This window comes from Meriones unguiculatus, chromosome 12, assembly GCF_030254825.1.
Source record: "Meriones unguiculatus strain TT.TT164.6M chromosome 12, Bangor_MerUng_6.1, whole genome shotgun sequence".
Classification (NCBI taxonomy): domain Eukaryota; kingdom Metazoa; phylum Chordata; class Mammalia; order Rodentia; family Muridae; genus Meriones; species Meriones unguiculatus.
The window spans coordinates 14810921-14829162 of record NC_083360.1 but is presented as its reverse complement, the minus strand read 5'-3'; the positions used below and the strand labels follow the sequence as shown (position 1 = coordinate 14829162).

The 18242-nt window shown below is 40.2% G+C and overlaps 1 protein-coding gene across 9 annotated transcripts in view; it reads left to right on the top strand.

Annotated features, from left to right (window-relative positions):
* Positions 1-358: 358 nt before the first annotated feature.
* The window catches only part of LOC110555025 (cytosolic beta-glucosidase), a 127427-nt gene continuing 109543 nt past the window's right edge, over positions 359-18242 (top strand). For 5 of the 9 annotated variants that reach the window (XM_060365327.1, XM_060365326.1, XM_060365331.1 and 2 more), the window contains exon 1: positions 359-543. In XM_060365327.1, coding sequence (XP_060221310.1) covers positions 486-543 — 58 coding nt within the window. In that variant the 5' untranslated portion in view covers positions 359-485. The remainder of the gene's footprint in view (positions 544-18242) is intronic. The other 4 variants (XM_060365324.1, XM_060365323.1, XM_060365332.1 and 1 more) reach the window with 2 other exon arrangements.

Here is an 18242-nt window from a genome sequence, read left to right as displayed (position 1 = left end):
TTCAGAAACAGAGGCCTAGGGAGAAGCAAGAAAGCCTAGGGAAAAAGACAAGACGGGCTATATAAAAGCTTAGGGCTTGGCTTCCCATCACGCCTCTCCATATCAGAAGCCAGAAATCCATAAACCAATGCCTTTATCCCCTTCCCTCCCCAAACAACATATATATAAAAATGAACCTTGGGAGGACTCTGGAAGAACTGTGTGACTTAAAATCCATGCCCGTGCACTGTATTAAAAGGGTAAAGATTAACTTGGTCAGAAGCTAGGGAGATCTAAGCAACAAGGGATGACATGTTGTCATCTTGGATGACAGCTGTCTTGTCACAGCTGTGGCCACTCCTCTGACCTAGAGCTCTTCTTACTTCCACTTGTGTTTGCGCTCTGAGACTTTGGTCTGGGGTAAAAGGTCTTCACAGCTGCTCAGCTCCTCTGGCTGAACTCCTGAAATCCTGTTAGTGGAGGGTGACACATCTACCTCTACAGCCATGGCTTTCCCTGTGGGGTTTGGATGGGGAGCAGCCACTGCCGCTTATCAGGTGGAAGGTAGGAGAAGATGCTTCCTCCATCCTGGGGCTGCAATTGATGCTTTTGGTGGCTTCTGTATTCCTTGGAAGGAGGATGTAGCAAATAGGCAAAAACCAGAAGAAAAATGCGAAATCCTATAAATATAAAGTGTCTCTTTTTAGGCAAAAGAGACCCCACCCCCTTCTCTCCTTCCTCAGATGTAAGGAGGGGTGGGTGAGGGGTGAGGATGGGTTGTAGCTGCCTTCCATTTAGTCTGAGCTGTCTGAGAAAGCAGTTTACATCGAGGTATCCACCTTTGTGATTGGTTTCTTGAACAAATTTGCCGAGTATTTGGGAAAAAATTTCCTCCTCGTCCACCACTGGCTAGATAGTGTTGAGTAAATCCCTCCCAGGAGCTCTTCATTAATTGGGAAATGTTCTCTGCTCTGTTCCAAGCGAGCCAAAGCAAAGCATTATCTTGAACATGTCACTTATTTCCTGGGTTAGCTCCTAAGAGAGGAATGAGGAACTATTGGGCATAAATGGTAAATCCAGGCAGGCTTGGTGTTTTAGCTTCAGCCTCTATACTCATGTGTGCCACACATAGAACAATTGGGTTTACTTTTCTAAAACATATGTATCCTCCTATCCTGCCAAGCAATGAAAAAGTCTTCTTTTCCTATTTGTTTATTTATTCTTCTCTCATATGCTATATCCTGACTGCAATTTCTCCTCCCTCCTCTCTTACTCCCCTCCCATCTCTCCTCTCCCCCAACCCACTCCTCCTCCACTTGCCTTCAGAAAAGAGCAGGCTTCCAAGTGATATCAACCAAACAAGGCATATCAAGTTGCAATAAGACTGGGCACATACCCTCATATTAAGAATGGACCAGGAAACCCAGTAGGAGGACAAGCCTCCTAAGGGTAGGCAAAAGAGTCAGACAGCCCCCACTCCACCTGTTAGAAGTAGCACAAGAATTCCAAGATATGCAACCAAAGCACATATGAAGAGAGCCTAGATCAGACCCACCCAGGCTGCCTGTTTGCAGTTCAGTTTCTGTGAGCTCCTACGATCCCAGATTAGTTGATTCTATGGGTTTGCAATTAAGAATTCTTTTTTCCATTTTTAATTCTTTATTAATTACACTTCATTCACTTTGTATCCCCGCTATGGTTCCCTCTCTCCTCCGATTCCAATCCCTCCCTTCCTCCCCCCTCTGCATGCATGCCCCTCCCCAAGTCCACTGGTAAGGGAGCTCTTCTTTTCCTTCCTTCTGCCACAGAAGAAGACAATGCAATTAGGAATTCTTAACAGCCACCACAGTGAAAATTTCTCTACATTATTTGGTCATAGGGGCATGTGGTGAAATCCTGATTTAAGCAAAGGTAAAAGATTTCTTGTTGTAGCTTTATATGATTGCTATAACAAATGATGTTAAGCTGTGAGGCTTAAGTAACTAAAGTTTGTTCCCTGTCAGTCTCAGAGGCTAGTACTAGTCACTTGAAGATACAGTTAGCTAAGTTTGCTGGAGTAGGATAGGGCTGTTACTGATGTTAGTTACTGTTACTGCTGTCCTCATACAAAGAAGAAAGTTTGGACACTGAAAGGGACACACAAGAACACCATGTGACAATAAATATGGAAATTGGAGTGACACAGCTATGCACGAAAAAAACCCCAATTTCAGTGGCCACTACCAGGTTCACAGAGGTAGATTTTAATTCTCTTTTTATTCATAGTGCTTTGGGTGAAATTTTATTGATTTCAAGTCTTCCTTCCTACTTATCCTCTTAGTGTTGAAAGCTAACTGAAACCTTGGCACTGCCACCTGGTCACAATTCTAATAAGCTTGTTTGGTTTCAGTATTAGCTTCAGAATTCATAGTGTAAAATTTATTAGATGATTATTTATGTCCTAACAATTTTTAGATTTATTTATTTTACTTTACATGTATAGGTGTTTTGCCTGTGAGGGTTTGTGCACCAGCCACATGCACGCCCAGTACCCAAGGAGGTAATAAGGGGTCATTTGGATCTCCCCAAAACTGGAGTCACAGATGGTTGTGAGCTACTATGTGGATGCTGGGAACTGAACCCCCGTTTTCCACAAGAACAGTAAGTGCTGTTCACCAACGAATCATCTTGCTAGTTCCTCCAGGCTCTCTTTCCAATATTTTTTCCTGTTCTAACCACAGTGAGGCCACTTGATATACCAACAATACTGCATTTGAACTCTTGAGTGGCTACACCTACTGTGGAGAATTATTGTGGTAGACATTAGGAAAATGTGATAAGAAATTAAAATACTCTCCTTAACAAGAATAACTGTAAGAAAAACTTACGGAACCCAAACAATTAAAAGTTTAGGCAATAAAGATAGTCCATCAGTATTAAAACCCATCTGGTCCTGGTGTTTGGAGCATGATGGCAGTTAAGATTCATAGTCATTACAAAATGATCTTATTGAAAGATTATCTATTTTTGTATAGTTATCCTGGCAGTACAGCTACAGTCCACATAGAGAACTCCTAAAAATAGTCCCAGACTTGTTTTTCAAAAAATACCGTCTTTAAAATAAATCTTGTTATTTTATATTTATTAATGGTTTGCCTGCTTACATGTCAGTATATCATATGTGTGCTTTGTGTCCATGGGTACTAAAAGAGGGCATAAAATCCTCTGGAACTGTAGTTATGAGCAGTTATGGGCTGCCATGTTGGTACTGGGAATTGAACCTGGTTCCTTGGGAAGAGAAGCTAGTGCTATTAACTATTAAGCCATTTATTCAGCCCCCAAAGATATTATCTTAAGGAGTATAGTAGATTTAGCTGAGTTATTTTATTTAATCCTGCCCTAGACTCTGTCTAGGAAAACAGTGTTTAAATAAGGTGAAAGATCTCAGAATGCAAGTCTATGGAGCTCGAGTCTGATATAGAACTCACCCATTACCCCACATGCTGCAAAATATCAGTGGATCAATGCATCTGTAAGAGTGTTTGCTGCTCCTGGGCATTCTGCAAATGTACTTCAAATCTCACCTCTGATGACTATCTATTAAGAGGGAAACTTTAGGTAAATTAATTTTAGCAGGGTTTATTTGAGCAAGGAAATGATTTATGAATTGGATTGTTCCCTGAACCAGTTAGAGGAGGACAAAGCAGCCAGTCCTGATGAGACCTGATAAACTATGGTCAGATGGAAGGGGAGGTTGGAGAGGGGCTAGGAGGAAATGAAGGAGGGGGGGGTGGGACTGGAAGGGGCTGAGGGAGGGGGCTACAGCTGGGATACAAAATGAATTAACTGTCATTAATAAAAAAAGACACACACACACACAAAACCCTCAGGAATGGAGAGATGGCTCAGTGGTTAAGAACCTGGATGGTTTTCCAGAGGACCTGAGTTCAATTCCCAGCAACCACATGGCAGCTGTCTGTGATTCCAATTCCAGGGGAATTTGACACCCTTAGGCAGACAGATACGTAGGTAAAACACCAATCCATGTTCTAAAAAAGTGTATATATAAAAAAATGATTCAACAATTCCACCTAGTGATGTGGGTAGTCAGTATAGGAAGACAGAACAAGGAAGGGCTATGCAGAAATACCCTAGCAGCACTCAACGTTTGTCTAATTTGGGCCTGTCTGAGAAAGTTAGCAGCTTGTGACTGGCTAGGTTTCCGGCTGCTATGATTTTCTAAGCCACAGGTACTTGTCATAAGTGCGTACTCCTTTAGCTCACATCTATTTACATATTAAGTAAGGTTACAACTCTCCAAGTATATGAACTATTTCCGACTAAATTCCATTAACATTCTTCACTTTGCAAGACGGAGGGTAATTATGCCATCTCCTGCAGAACAGCCATGGAACTGTTCTATGATAATATGTCTTCTAGATATAATCTTCATATTTAGCGGCACACCAGAAAGATTGCTGGGGATTACCCACTAGACAACGCCAAGGTAACTTGACACAAGCATATAACTATTTTTATAAGTTCATGTTAGATTTCAGCCACCAACATCCCATTCCGCTGAGGACCTGGGGTGACCTTAGCCAGTCTATCCCGTCCTCCTCTCCACCTGTCTGCCTGAAGGAAGTCTTCCCATGTTCTTCTGCACTGGGTTTGGTTACACCTTATGTTAAGGGCTTTGTTTGTGGCTGCTAATTGGCTATTGTGTGTTAACTTTCTATCAATAGCTTCTGGGCTGGGGTACTTGACCAATGTGCTGTATGGGGTCCTCGTCCTGTTAGTTTTATCAGTTCACTGAATGACTTCTCTGTGCTTGCTTGTTCTACCTTAGAAGTGCTGGGTTTGAATTTTACTTCAAACATTTCTTAGCCTAAGAAGGGCAGATGAAGCACTCATTTCTCAGTTAGTTTCCTTAACTATGGAATGGGAACTCGCCAGGTTCGCTCTGTAGCTGGGGTGTGGGTGAACACCTGTAATTGGAGCACAGGAACGCCTGGCTCATGATGTTCATTAGCTCTCACACAGATGCTCCTATCAACACCAGTAGAGTTCTTTCTCTTTCTCCTTGGGCTGTGCTCACTCCAGCCTGCACTTGGGAGCATAGCATCTTCATCTGCTTCATTTAGTGGGAAAGCTCATTTCTTTTTTCGACTCTAAATCACACACTGCCCACTCCTTTCGTGTTCTGGACTATTTGAGCAGTTGCTGTAAGAAAGAGAAATTACTTAACCTTCTGGTCCACCATTGTTTCGATTTCAGATACAGGAAGCTCAAATGTGGCTTAGTTAGATTAACGTGGGCTGAGTTTAAAAAGCTGACTTGAGCTTGTCACTTTTTCATTTGGAAAATCTTTGACTTTTTGTTATACCTCAGCCTATGGACCTTCGGAAAGTCACAGCCACTGAGAAAAAAGGAGGGCTGAATGAGAATAGTATTTGTCAAAAAAAAAAAAAAAAAGTAAAATTAGCAATTGAATGATTTTGTTCTGAAACATGTATGTCTTTTCACCAGTGTTCAGAGCATGATCGTCTATGTAGGTGTATTTATTTCCACTCTCTTGGGAGCTCTGATGGATTCCTGCACTGACAATTGAGATATTGGGAAGCTTTGGTTTGTAACAGAGGGTAGTGTCAGAATCTTTGCAAGTGGGGCCAACTAAGAAGCGCAGGGCCTGCCCTTCTAATCCCCCTTCTCAATATAGCCCGGCTTGTTTATGTATTTCACCAGAACCATGGCCTTCCTCCTGTGCCTCTTATTCCTTCTGCCTCTCTTCTGGCCACTTCACTGTTTATGGTTCAGAAGAAGAGTTTAATGTTTATTATATAATGCTTTGCTGTGCAGTGCCTTGGGCCTTTTTGGAGGAAGGTACAATATAAATCTCATAAATAAATAATAAATAAGTGGTATAAGCAGGAGAAAAATTATGCATTTTAGGTGAGCTGTAAAGAACATTGCACGACCTATAAAATGTATTTGTTGGAGTAAAGAGACAGGGAGGAAAACACAGACAATCATTTTACATATACAGTAAGACGTGCCATCATTTTCGGCATAGAAAACCCACTAAGATTTTTAACCCTTTGCAAGGCTGACTCTGTGTACTCTTTTGGGCTAGATGGAAGGTAAGGAACAAAGCCAGGAGGCAGCTCAGTGATGTTGTGTTCATTTCCTTGCATACCACAGAGGAACTATGAAAGGGACATTTAGAACCTGATTCTATGGCTTTTAGAAGCTTGTAACTGCGGGTGATTTTGGAGAAGGCTCTTAAGGGGTGAACGTGCTCTGTAAAACCCCACGAGTCCCGAGCAGAGTCTAAAATACTCCATTAAGGCTTCCTAATGGGGCTAGGGTTTGTGGTTCGAAAGGAGGCAAAGGACTCTGGTTTATGAGTGTCATTATGAGCCGTTCATGCTGCCCTGCAACCCATGTTGTATTTACTTTTGATTTAATGGGGACTTTGGCTTCATCCTTGCAGAAACAGGGGTTCAGCTTTGACTGTTTTTGCTCTGGTTTGTCAACAATGGAATTCTACACTCGATAGACTTGAAGTTATGCTTACATTTAAAAAAGCAGGAGAACGAACAGGGCAGTTATATGAGTAAGATTTAGGTCAAGTTTACAATGATTCAATTCTGAATGTTTCTTTTTCCCTCCTTTTAAAAACTCAGTGAGTCCACAAGGGAGGCACATTTCATTTACCGATTGTAAATGCCAGTGCAAACTCTGCTTTCTGTTTGCTGTTTCTGCACAACCAAATTCAACTATTTTTCTTGTTCCTCATTTTCTACTAGTTTGTATTAAATATTCTGTTTGAGATTAGGTGAGTGGCTACCCTTGTGTTTTTTATCCAGAACAGTCCTTGCTAGATAGATCTGTTTTTGTTCAGATCACATACGAAAGGAAAAAGGGAAATAAATTTAGAGTGTTTGCCTCTTACATTAGGAAAAAGTAGAAAAGAATTTACACTTGAAGTACACCATAGTTTAACTAATGCAGGCTGTTTCTGTCATGTCAACTTTCACTTTTCTTGTTGCTGTAACAAAATACCTGACAGAAGCAACTTAAGCTGTGAAAGGTTTGTTTTGGATTATGGTTTCGGAGAGTTTTTGGTTCATCATGGAGGAGAAAGCATGGTGGTAGCAGGTAAGGTGGACGCATGTTCACATGGTACTTGGCCAGGAGACAGAGAGAGCAGGATGGGAGCCAGGGGCATGCGTTACTTTCAAGGGCCCCTGCCCAGGGATGTGCTTCTACCAGGCAAGTCCCACCTCCTAAAGAGTCCACAGCCTTAAAAAAACAAAACAAAACAAAACAAAAAAACCCCAAACAATAGTATGCCAGTAGCTGGGGACTGAGAGTTCAGGAAAGGAGCCTGTGAGGCATGTCTCAGACTCACACCATGACATAATCCCTACTTCATTCTTCTGCTCTTAAATTTGATATCCACAAAAATCTCAAATTACTTATTTTTTTCTCACCATACCACGAGAATGACAATGAACAAAATGTCGTACAGGCAAGAATGACTTCCAAACGTGCATCAGCGGATGTTCACTCTCCGACCAGATGCCAGATGCATCTGAATAGGTGTAGACCAGGAGACACAAACTGGAAAAAAAAAAAGCCCCTGAGTCTCTGCTTATAATGGTGGCTGAACTCGAGCCTTGGGCTCAGGAGAGTAGCCGATTCATCAGGAGCATGTCAAGCTTTACTTATTGACCGTGCAACACCAATGGCCAGCTTCATTGAGCCTCCGATGTCTCATCTGCAAAACTGCTAACCTGATGTCACATGATGCCCACCTTTCTTCCTACCCCTTGCTTATTGAATTGTAAGAATACTGGAGACCCTTTCTTACATTTTCTGCTTCTTCTCTGGGTTACTTTCCTCAACCTTTTCTTCCAAATGAATGTCCTTTAGCTGTATTAGAGATTTAGCTGCATTCACTCCATTTTCCAGCCCCTCTATTACATATTTAGTGGCAGCAATCGGTTTTATAATTCTTAGAAACAAATTATTTTGTTATTTCTTTTTTTTCTTTTTAGAATGTCATGCTGTGTTTTCTGAATACTGTTATCTTTATAATTCTTTAATATTACTAGTATGAAAATTAAGTTGTCAATCTAGCAGCCATGGATTTTGGCATTTATTCTAAAATTTGAAATAGGTTTGTTAGAGAGAAATCTGCACTCTCATGTTCAATGCAATATTTTTAGTGTGGCATTGACCTGCACTCACCAAGAGATGAATGGCTAAGAAGACGTCATGTCTGCAAACAATGAAATACTTTACAGCCTTAAAAAAGAAAAGCAAACAAATCCCCAAATAAACAAACATACAAGCCCAAAACCCAGTCTGCCAGCAAAAATGGACAACAGTTTACTCAGCTAAAAAGGCCAGGTATAGAAAGAGAATGATGCATGTAGAATGCAGGGATATAAAACAACTGAACTGTGAGGAGAGGGGAATGGTGGCTGCAGAGGTTAGGAATTAGGGGGGTATGGTGATGATGGTCAAAGACCCTAACCCTAAGGAGGACTTACTTAGGCAGAAAAAATACACATTTATAGATAGCATGGGGAACTACAGCTGAAAACTGAGTGTTACACATTTCAAAATTGTAAAAAAATGTACATTTCAAAGTTCTCACATTAAAACTTTACGTACTTGGGAGAATACTTAATTGATTTATCCACAAAACAGTCACAGATCATAACAACATTTTTAAATCAACTTTTTGTTGATTCTTTTTGAGTTTCACATTGAGTTTCACATCATGCACCTCAATCCCACTCCTTCTCCCCATTCCTTCTCATCAACTCTCAGGTTGTCCTTGCAACCTCCCTCAACAAAAATAAAAAAATAAAACACAAAACAAAACAAAAATAAACGAAGCCAAGCAAAGCAGAAAGAACATTTTGCCATGCATGCTGCGGTGTGTCATAGAGTGTCCCACAGTATCCGTACACATCTTTATTTGCAAATGTTCACTGCAGTAAGTCATTGGTCTGGCTCGAGGCCTCTGGCTTCTGCTGCACTATCAATACTGGATCCTCACTGAACTCTTGGATATTCTGTTGTTGCCCTGTGTCATGGAGATCCTGTAGCTTTGGAACTGTAGGACAGGCCTTTCACACACTCCTGCAGTTCATTGATAAGGTAGATATTGGGGTGTGCCAACTCAGAACTCGGAATCTGGGCCTGGGCAGTAGTTGAGTTGGTCTGCCTGCCAGCTCTCCTGCACCCACACCACCAGCACCAGCTCTTCAGCATTGCCCTGGCTAGCTCACCTAATGCTGCAGCTGGCAAAGGGCAGAGCAAGCTTTCCTGTTCTCATGCCCACGGGACTGGTGCATCTACAGCCGGCCACCAAAGCTAGCTCTACTGTGCTGCCCCTCTGAGGCACTGGGCCCACTCTCTCGAGTGTTGCAGCTGGAGAGGCCAGCTCTCCTTGTCTCACATAACATCACTTTATAGTCCACAGATAGGTGTAACTATAACTTGTCAATTTGCAAAAGATTACACAACAGAAAAAGATTAAACAAGAGAAACAAGGTAAAAAGAGAAAATGGAATAAAAAGAAGAAATTAAAAGAAAAAACCCCTGAAAAAATATCAAAAGGAAAAAAAACACATATATACCTAATTGTGTGTGTGTGTGTGTGTTTATATTTCATATTATTGTTTGGACTTATTAAAGACAGGGTTTTGCTGTATAGTTTCGGCTAGCTTGAACTTTGGTCCATTAACTCATAACCCTGTGGCTCACCCTCCTGAATGCTGAGAGGTGGACCATAATATATTGCCTTCCTATTTTAATTTTATTTTTGTGCTTATTTTTTTTAAAAATTATTTATTTTTTATTAACTATGGTTTATTCACTTTGTATCCTAGCTGTAGCCTCCTCTCTCGTTCCCTTCCAATCTCACCCTTCCTCCCTTTTCTCTGTCCATGCCCCTCCTCCTTTCCACTGTTAGGGGAGGTCCTCCTCCCCTTCCATCTGACCCTAGCCTATCAGGTCTCATCAGGACTGTCTGCATTGTTCTCCTCTGTGGCCTGGTAAGGCTGTTCCCCCCTCAGGGGGAGGTGGTCAAAGAGCCAGCCACTGAGTTCATGTCAGAGACAGTCCCTGTTCCTATTACTAGGGAACTCACTTGGTTATTGAGCTGCCATGGGCTACATTCGAGCAGGGGTTCTAGGTTATATCCATGAATGGTTCTTGGTTGAAGTATCAGTCTCAGAAAAGATCCCTGGGCCCAGATTTCTTGGTTCTGATGCTGTTCTTGTGGAGCTCCTGTCCCCTCCAGGTCTTTCTATCCCTCCCTTCTAGCATAAGATTCCTCGCACTCTGCCCAAAGTTAGACTCTGAGTCTCAGCATCTGCTTTGATACCCTGCAGGATGGGGTTTTTCAGAGCCCCTCTGTGGTAGGGTCCTGTCCTGTTCCTTGTTTTCTTCCTCTTCTGATGTCCATCCCATTTGTCTTTCTAAGCGAGGATTGATCATCTTACCTAGAGTCTTCCTTCTTGTTTAGCTTCTTTTCGTGTACAGATTTTATTTTGTTTATCCTATATTATATGTGTAATATCCACTTATAAGTGAGTATATACTATGTGTGTCTTTCTGCTTCTGGGATACCTCACTCAAGAGGTTTTCATCTAGTGCCTGAAGGTCCTATGGTATTTATGAATGAACTAATATGCTGATTAATAGCAGCAACATATTTAGACTTCTTTAAACTAGATCTGTATCATCAAGTGAAACAAGGATGCCTTCGAAGGAACAAAGTTCTGTTTGTCAGTTGAGAGCTGAGGCAATTAATGGTCAATCCTCACAGACTGAAAAATGTATGTGGGGGAGCTAGCCAAGATTTAGATCTTAGAAATCACCGGATGCTAATTCTTTAAAAAGTCTGTTTACCTTTGTTCTGCTCTGTCTGTCTGCCTCCAACCTCATTCCCCTCCCCTCCACCCATGTCTCTGTCTTCCTCACTTCCCCTCTCCTTTCTCTACTGCTCCATTAAGCATGTTAGAATCCTTCCTGGTCACATTTGTCACTCTCATGAAGCATCTCTTAGCATGAACATGCGGTGAAGGTACCATTGTCTTGTTGATGGAGGAGATGAACCCAGCAGGCCATCAGTGACACAGATGATCCCTGGATTAATTATCAGGATGGAAAGCCAAGTCTGCTTTCCCCTGTGATGGCTGCCTCAGAGGTTGTCAAGCAGAAGCTTCCCACTTGTCTCCAGATTTCTCCAGGGTCTACGTCTGAGTGCTTTGTCTTACTTTCTCTGACAAATTGGTCCTATTTTATTTCTATTTTCCAGAAGTACTTGAGTAAATGTGATGTTGTAGTGGGACTGTTTTAATGTAAGCTCAGTTGTGGATCTCTTATTTACTGTCATTTCCATGGAGTGTGAGAAGGAAAAGAATTAAATATGTATGTTCCACTCTGTTTTGAACTTGAAATCTTTATTAACATAAATAAAGACCTTAATATAATATTCATTTATGTAAAAGTCTTTATTAACATTCATTAACATATGGGAGTACTTTCTAAGCGATGAGGTATTATTCAAAATTAACGAACTGAACAAGTTCTCTCTTCTTTTTGCCATTATATTCTCCCATCAGCACTAAGGCATCCGCATTCTGAAAATTCTCTAGGCCCACACTTTTGGGGTAAAGCTGAGTGCTACAGACAAGAGTGTCTCCCCAGATTCCCCTCTAAATTTGTAGTTAGATACTCTAATCCTCAGACTGACTCTTTCTTTGATGGGCTCCCTGCCTTGGAAAAGAAATACAGAGGCCAGACTTCTCTCTTCCATTCTGTGTGAGCATAGTCTGAAGCTCCCACCCTTGACCCAGAAAGAAATCCTCACTCTAACATGACCAAGCTGGTACTGAGGCCTCAGACTTTTAAGCCAGTAAGACTCTGGTATTGTGTTACAGCAGCCCGAACAAACTAAGACAACAAAGAGAATCAGTGGAACTTCAGACCATAGAAAGTGAAGCACTCAGACAATGTGAGGAAACATCACTCAGGTGGTGGTGGTTGTTATAAGAAAAGCTGTAGATACATGGGTTTGGTTCTGGGATCAGTTGCTTGGTCGTTACATTTGTCATATCTCTTACCTTCTCTATTTCTGAATGCACAGAATCCTCATGAACCAAGTCTTCCTGTTCCTAAGTTGGCTTCCAAGGTAGTGCTGAAAAGTAACCGTTGCCATCACTGCTCATTATGTGGTATTTATTGGTAAAGCTCCATTGTTTTGCTTGTACATCCTTTTGTACTGACAAAGCTCTGAATTGAATGCTTGCTTATCATGTGTTTCCAGATAAATTGGAGTCTAAGAATAATATAACTGTGGAGCATGTAAAACATACAGCAAAAACTCACTTGGATGTTGGCCAGGCAAGGATCTTAAAATTTGGAGTATACATTTTCAGTCTCTCCCTAACATCCATATAAGTATAACACTCATAGTTTTGTTTTGATAGCAATGGTCTGAAAATGGGTTTAGTTTTATTAAGATACTTACAAATGTGTTTGCAATATATAACATTTATTTTTTCTGGATAAGATACAGAATTTTCTGCAGTTTTACTCTGCCTATGCCTTCATTTCCTTGTTTATCTTTTATGGTTGTACCAAGGATGTTACACAGAAAGCTAAATGAGAGTCAATGTATTTAACCTTCAGAAGCAAGAAACAAGTCATAGTATCTCAGTAATTTATTTGAAGCATGGGGTTTACATATTGGCCCATGCTTGTGTATGAATTCTTCTGTCAGCAACAAATCCTTCAGTTAAGACTGAGTGTTTGCTTATTTGGGGGCATGCATGCAGCACTGAGCTGGAGAGAGAAGGTATTGTTGTTCCTTCCTGGGCTTTCTCATCTCTCAGAACTGGCTCTCCAGCTAAATTCATGGATGCACAAGATAAAGTGATGCTTCAACATTTACTAGAGAGCACCAATAGATCCTAGAGCCAGCAGCATGGAGCTCATGCAAAAATTCTTCCTCTCATGCCCACACTAATTTAGTTCATTTTCTTTTTGGCTCATGTAAACCTTGTTACTATGCCTCCTTTCTTCACTGTTTTTAGTTTTCCATTAGTTCTTGACTACATGGTCTTTTCTTAGTCCTCTTCCTTTCTTTTCACACCCCACTGATATCTTCTGCACATTAATTCCACCATTCTCTCTTACAAATTTGCCATCTTCTTACTTCTTAAAGGAGATCACAAGCTCTGAATATGGGTACATATTTCATTTGTACCCCACCTCTACTTCCTAGCTGTGGAATCTTAAACAATAACTAAACTTTGTAAGCCCCTCTTTTTTGTTTGTAAAATGGGCACAGTAAGAGTTAATGTAAACTGAATATTAGATATTTATGAATATTAGATGCTTAGAACAGTGACAGTCAAAATATGTTCCATATATTTTGTAATCATTAGAAAACTTTGACCTTTTTTATTTTTTATAGGATCAGAACCCACGTGTTATATAAAAAATATAAAAATATTTGGATGACCCTACTCGCTCTGTTTTTTCTCCATTGGTACCTTATTCTTTAACTAACATGCAGCACGTGGCTTTTTTAAAAAAATGCCATGACCTTCATGCCTCTGTACCTTTGCACATGCTGTTCTCTTTGCTTGAATGCTCACCTCACTTTGGCATGAATAAGGAGATGCAGAGGACAAAGGTCCAGGCATTCTCATTTTGAAGCTTTGGATTTTCTGCTCTGTCACACAGCGGCTTTCTGATTTGTCCTCTGTGTTAGTATTTCAAGAGTGTCATTGGGAAATTAGTAGTGACAGGGGAAGCTTGGTTCTTTTACTAGGAAAACCCTCAAGAGTAGCATTTTTAACTATATACTATCAGTTGATTCCTTTTTAAAGTTACATTTTATTTATTTGGTGTGGTGTGTGTGTGTGCACGCCCGTGTGTGCTTGTGTGAGCCTCTGTGTGTATACATGTACGCCATGGAAATTGGAAGGTCAACTGTGAGAGTTAGTTCTCTGTTTCTATCATGTAGGTCACAGGTATGGAACTTGGGTCTTCAGACTTGATGGCAGGTGCTTTTATTCATTGAACCCTCTTTCCATTCTCTAATAATCTATTAATAATCTATTCTTACACTATTTAGGGCAAAATGGGCAGCACACATTTTAACCTGGTGGTGTTTTAACATAACTCCATGCTTCTAATGATAACTATTACCATTCTGGGTAGTCATGTGGATATTGTCACTATGTGCCTATATTTTGGATAGGTTGTTTCTGTTGGGACCCTGTTGTTTTTTTTTCCATTGAACCCAGCGATCTTCTTTCTTGGAGTGCCTGAAGCCAGCTCAGCAGATCTTTCTTGGTGTTGCGTTTTTCTCATAGTGTCTTCTCTTCCTTTCATTAATGTAGATAATCATAGTTTGATTGTAAAGTATGCCTGGGCCAAATACAAGGGCTTTTAAAATTGTCTGCTGTTTTAGATTATCCAGGCCACTGATCCCCCTTCCTTAGCATGAATAATTGAGAGTGGACTGGGCTGAAGAATTTTAATCAGGACCGATAGATAAAATAAATGAGATTTAAACATTTTTTTACATTAACTGTTTGAAAAGGTATTTCTTTTAGTTTAAGAGAACATTTTATATTTAAAAACTGTAAATATATTTGGTTTTAAATTGCTTTAAGACAGAAAAATGTTTTCTATGATGCATGCATTTATAGAATACTAATTATAATATACATTTAAAGAAGTTATGAGAAGAATTGAAAATAAAGACAAAAGGTCAGACAGCTTCAGGTTCAATGTCAAATCTTATAACCAAGCCCATGTTTCATCTTGATAACAGCCAGCACACGAGACACTTCAAATTCAGAAAATCTCTCTCTATAGCACAGGCTACAATTGTTTACCTCTAATAAACAACAGTCATTTAAAAAAGGTCATTTCTGGAATGTATATTTTAGAATAAAAAGATTACTTCTTGTGCTCATCTTCATATATATACTGTTTTTACCATGCACCACTGAATGCAAGTAGAAATGTATCTACATGCCACTAGACTAGGAATTTAGGGGACAATTTCTCAAAGGAACAATGCTGTAAATGGGAGTCCGTGTCACAAAATATCCTCCAGGTGCATAATGAGATAAATAGATTTCAGAGGTTGGCTTGGGAGTCAGGAGCATAATATAAGAGGCAATGATGAGTTTCTGGGCCGGTGACACGTAAACAAGGCTTATGAAACATTACCCATTTTACATTGGGATTTGCCAAGCTAAAGCTTTAAGTTTCCCATAGCACCTATGAATAATCATTTAAATATAGGCTTTGAGACTTGGGGAAAAAGTGCATTATTTACTCTAAAGACAAAAATCTTTCTTGCAGTTATTGCAGTCTATCATGCAGATGCATAACTGGGGAACTTAGAAAATGCAACATTTTCTCTTGATAGCCCATTACTTCATACGTCTCCTAAATTATTATCAGGGCTAGGAGTAGTCCCAGGCTAGGGGAACACACCAGTGAGGATAGACAGAGTGTGGGGCACTACTGATCTTTCACAGGGTGTAATTCTGCAGAAGGAAGGGCTTTGCTTTTTGCCTTTGCTGTAAAGGGAAGAAGATATGGAAGGAGTAAGTGACGAGTAATAATACTATAGTTTTTGGTTCGACTCCTGCATAGGACTTGATAAATGTTGGCCCACAGAAATTCCTCCTACCCACGTGGCTTGCTGAAGGGAGAAGTGAGCAATCCTCAACACAGACATTATGCAGCTGAGGCTAAGTGTCTTTGTAGGATGCTCCCAGTGTTCTTTCCATGGCTCAAATTAAGGCCAGATGCAGCCATACTAAAGCTGTGACCTGGTTGGCTTGTTGAATAATGTCTTTTCTCTCACTTGGAGAGAAAAGATATAAAATGATACAGAAAATGTTTGTTCCCCTGTTGAATAAGAGACCTGATTTTCTTGGCAAGGGATGAGTAATTAAATTAAATTATGACTACTTATTCAAATTAATGATATATAGTTATTAGTTTATGCCAATTAAACATATTTTATGGAGATTATGGTTTGGTTATAGACAGGTAGATAAAAAGATCATTTAAGTAAAATTTAAGGGGTAGAGGCAGGTACATAACTATGATATGAAATTACAATATTTTACAATGAACATACTATTGGGGAAGACTGGAAGAATAGCGCTACAAGAGTAAAATGTACGGGCAAATGATTGTGGTGTCTAAGTTGCATTTGAAGGAGAAAGGCTGTTTAGTTTTGAGGATGACATACATGTGAATATCAGCACATGAAACATTTTTTGAGGCAAGGCACGAAAATATGCAATTTTGAACTACATTTGGGGAAAGATACAGTCATGTCTCTAGAAGTATGCCGAAGGTTTTGAATTGAAATATTTTAAAATATATGTAAATCATTAGGAGTTCTTCTAATCACTTGGCACTCCATAAAAGACTGCATAAGGAGAATATTTGCGAAGAGCAACTGAGAATACATGCTTTGAGAAGTATCCTGGATGACATTTTGCACTTGGCTCATGCTTTGATGGCTGGGTGAGTGTTGCTATCTGAAGCCTAGTGGGTGGAATACATGCTCTGATGATCATCATTGCTGGCTAGTGCATGAGTGTGAACTTCATGCATTGTAGCTTTTTGGGCACATCACCCTTAAGCAAAGGTTGGAAATTTTCATAAAGTGGATCTTTCTAATAACTTAAAAATGAAGGCATTTGGAATATATGTCACAACACAATTACTTCTCACACCCTATCTGAATTCCCATGGTGATGGAAATTTAAATGCGCCAGGATGATTAAGTCCGTGCAGAGAACATTTGGGAACTTTCTTTTCCCTGTAGGGGGCGCTTTGGCACAGTGCACTTTGGTACTGCAGTTTGTTTAAGGGATAACGTTATGGTAGGGTCATTTCCGCAAAGCGTGAGCAATCTTCTTGTTCACATGAATACTTATGTAAAAGAGACTTTAAAAGCTTGCCTATGGAAGACTCCTTTCTATTGCCAGTTGACATAGAGTAGGCGTGATCTGAGGCTGCCACAACAGTGTCCAGCATGAACAAACCTCAGGACATTATTTGATGGCACCGGCAGAAGTGTGTCAAGACTGAAGGCTAACCCAGTGATTATAGGGCCACTTCAGGGACCAACGCTTATGAGTCAAAGGAATCCCAAGTGAACCTAAGTACCGCTGATTTTATCAGGCTGCTCTGTTCTTGGATCTGTATACTGATAAAAGTTCCAAGCCAGTATTCATTCATAGAATGATGCTGATAGGATGTACATCTTTTAAAGTGTATTTTATTACACCAATTCTTTCACTTACAACAAAAGACATTGGACTGTTATTTAGTGATCTATTTAATTGTGTCAATAAATCCTAAGATTGGAGGCTTGGATGCTTTAATAGCCTAAGTTATCTAGTTTTTTGACCTTGACTCACTTTCTTGCCCTTTGTTTGTTTTAATACCCAGTGACCACTTTGCAATCAGCCATAGAGTTAAGCTGTTGGCTCTTGACTTGAAAACCACTCTGGAAACTACTTTATTAGAATAACTTATCAAACAATATTAGAATGAATAGATAAGTCCTATTCAACATAACAAATGAGTAGACAGCTGCAAATTTGTGGAGGGCATTCAAATAAAAAATTAATTTTCTTTTAGGAGCCCAGCTACTGTATGTAACAGACTGGCCTCAAACTTATACAGCTTCACAAATATCTTCTTCTATCTTCCTCTTCCTTATCACTGGCACCATCACTACCCTTCTCTAATGCCATCATCTTTATCCCCAGTCCTGTGATCATATCACTATAGTCACTAGCCCCTAGCATCATCATCATCATTATCATCATCATCATCATCATCATCATCATCACAATCACTATCACCACCCTCTCACTATCCCTCATCATCATTCCCATCATCGCCATAATTCCCATTGCATCACCATCACCACCATCGTCATCATCAGTGGAATGTTAGTTTGTGTCCTCTGAGAAGAGGTTACCAAGGTGATATTTCATAAGCAACAATTTTATTAGTGAGCAATGAAGGAAAACAAGAAAGGAGCCAGAAAAGATAGCATGCATGGAGGAGGGAGAGGATGAAGAAAGCAAGCCTGAGTGAGTAATTTAGACTGTAGTGCTATAAAAAAAGGAAATTGCTACAGTTTCTGGGGGGTGGGCTGTTGATCTAAAGTCACCTATTGGCAGGGTCTT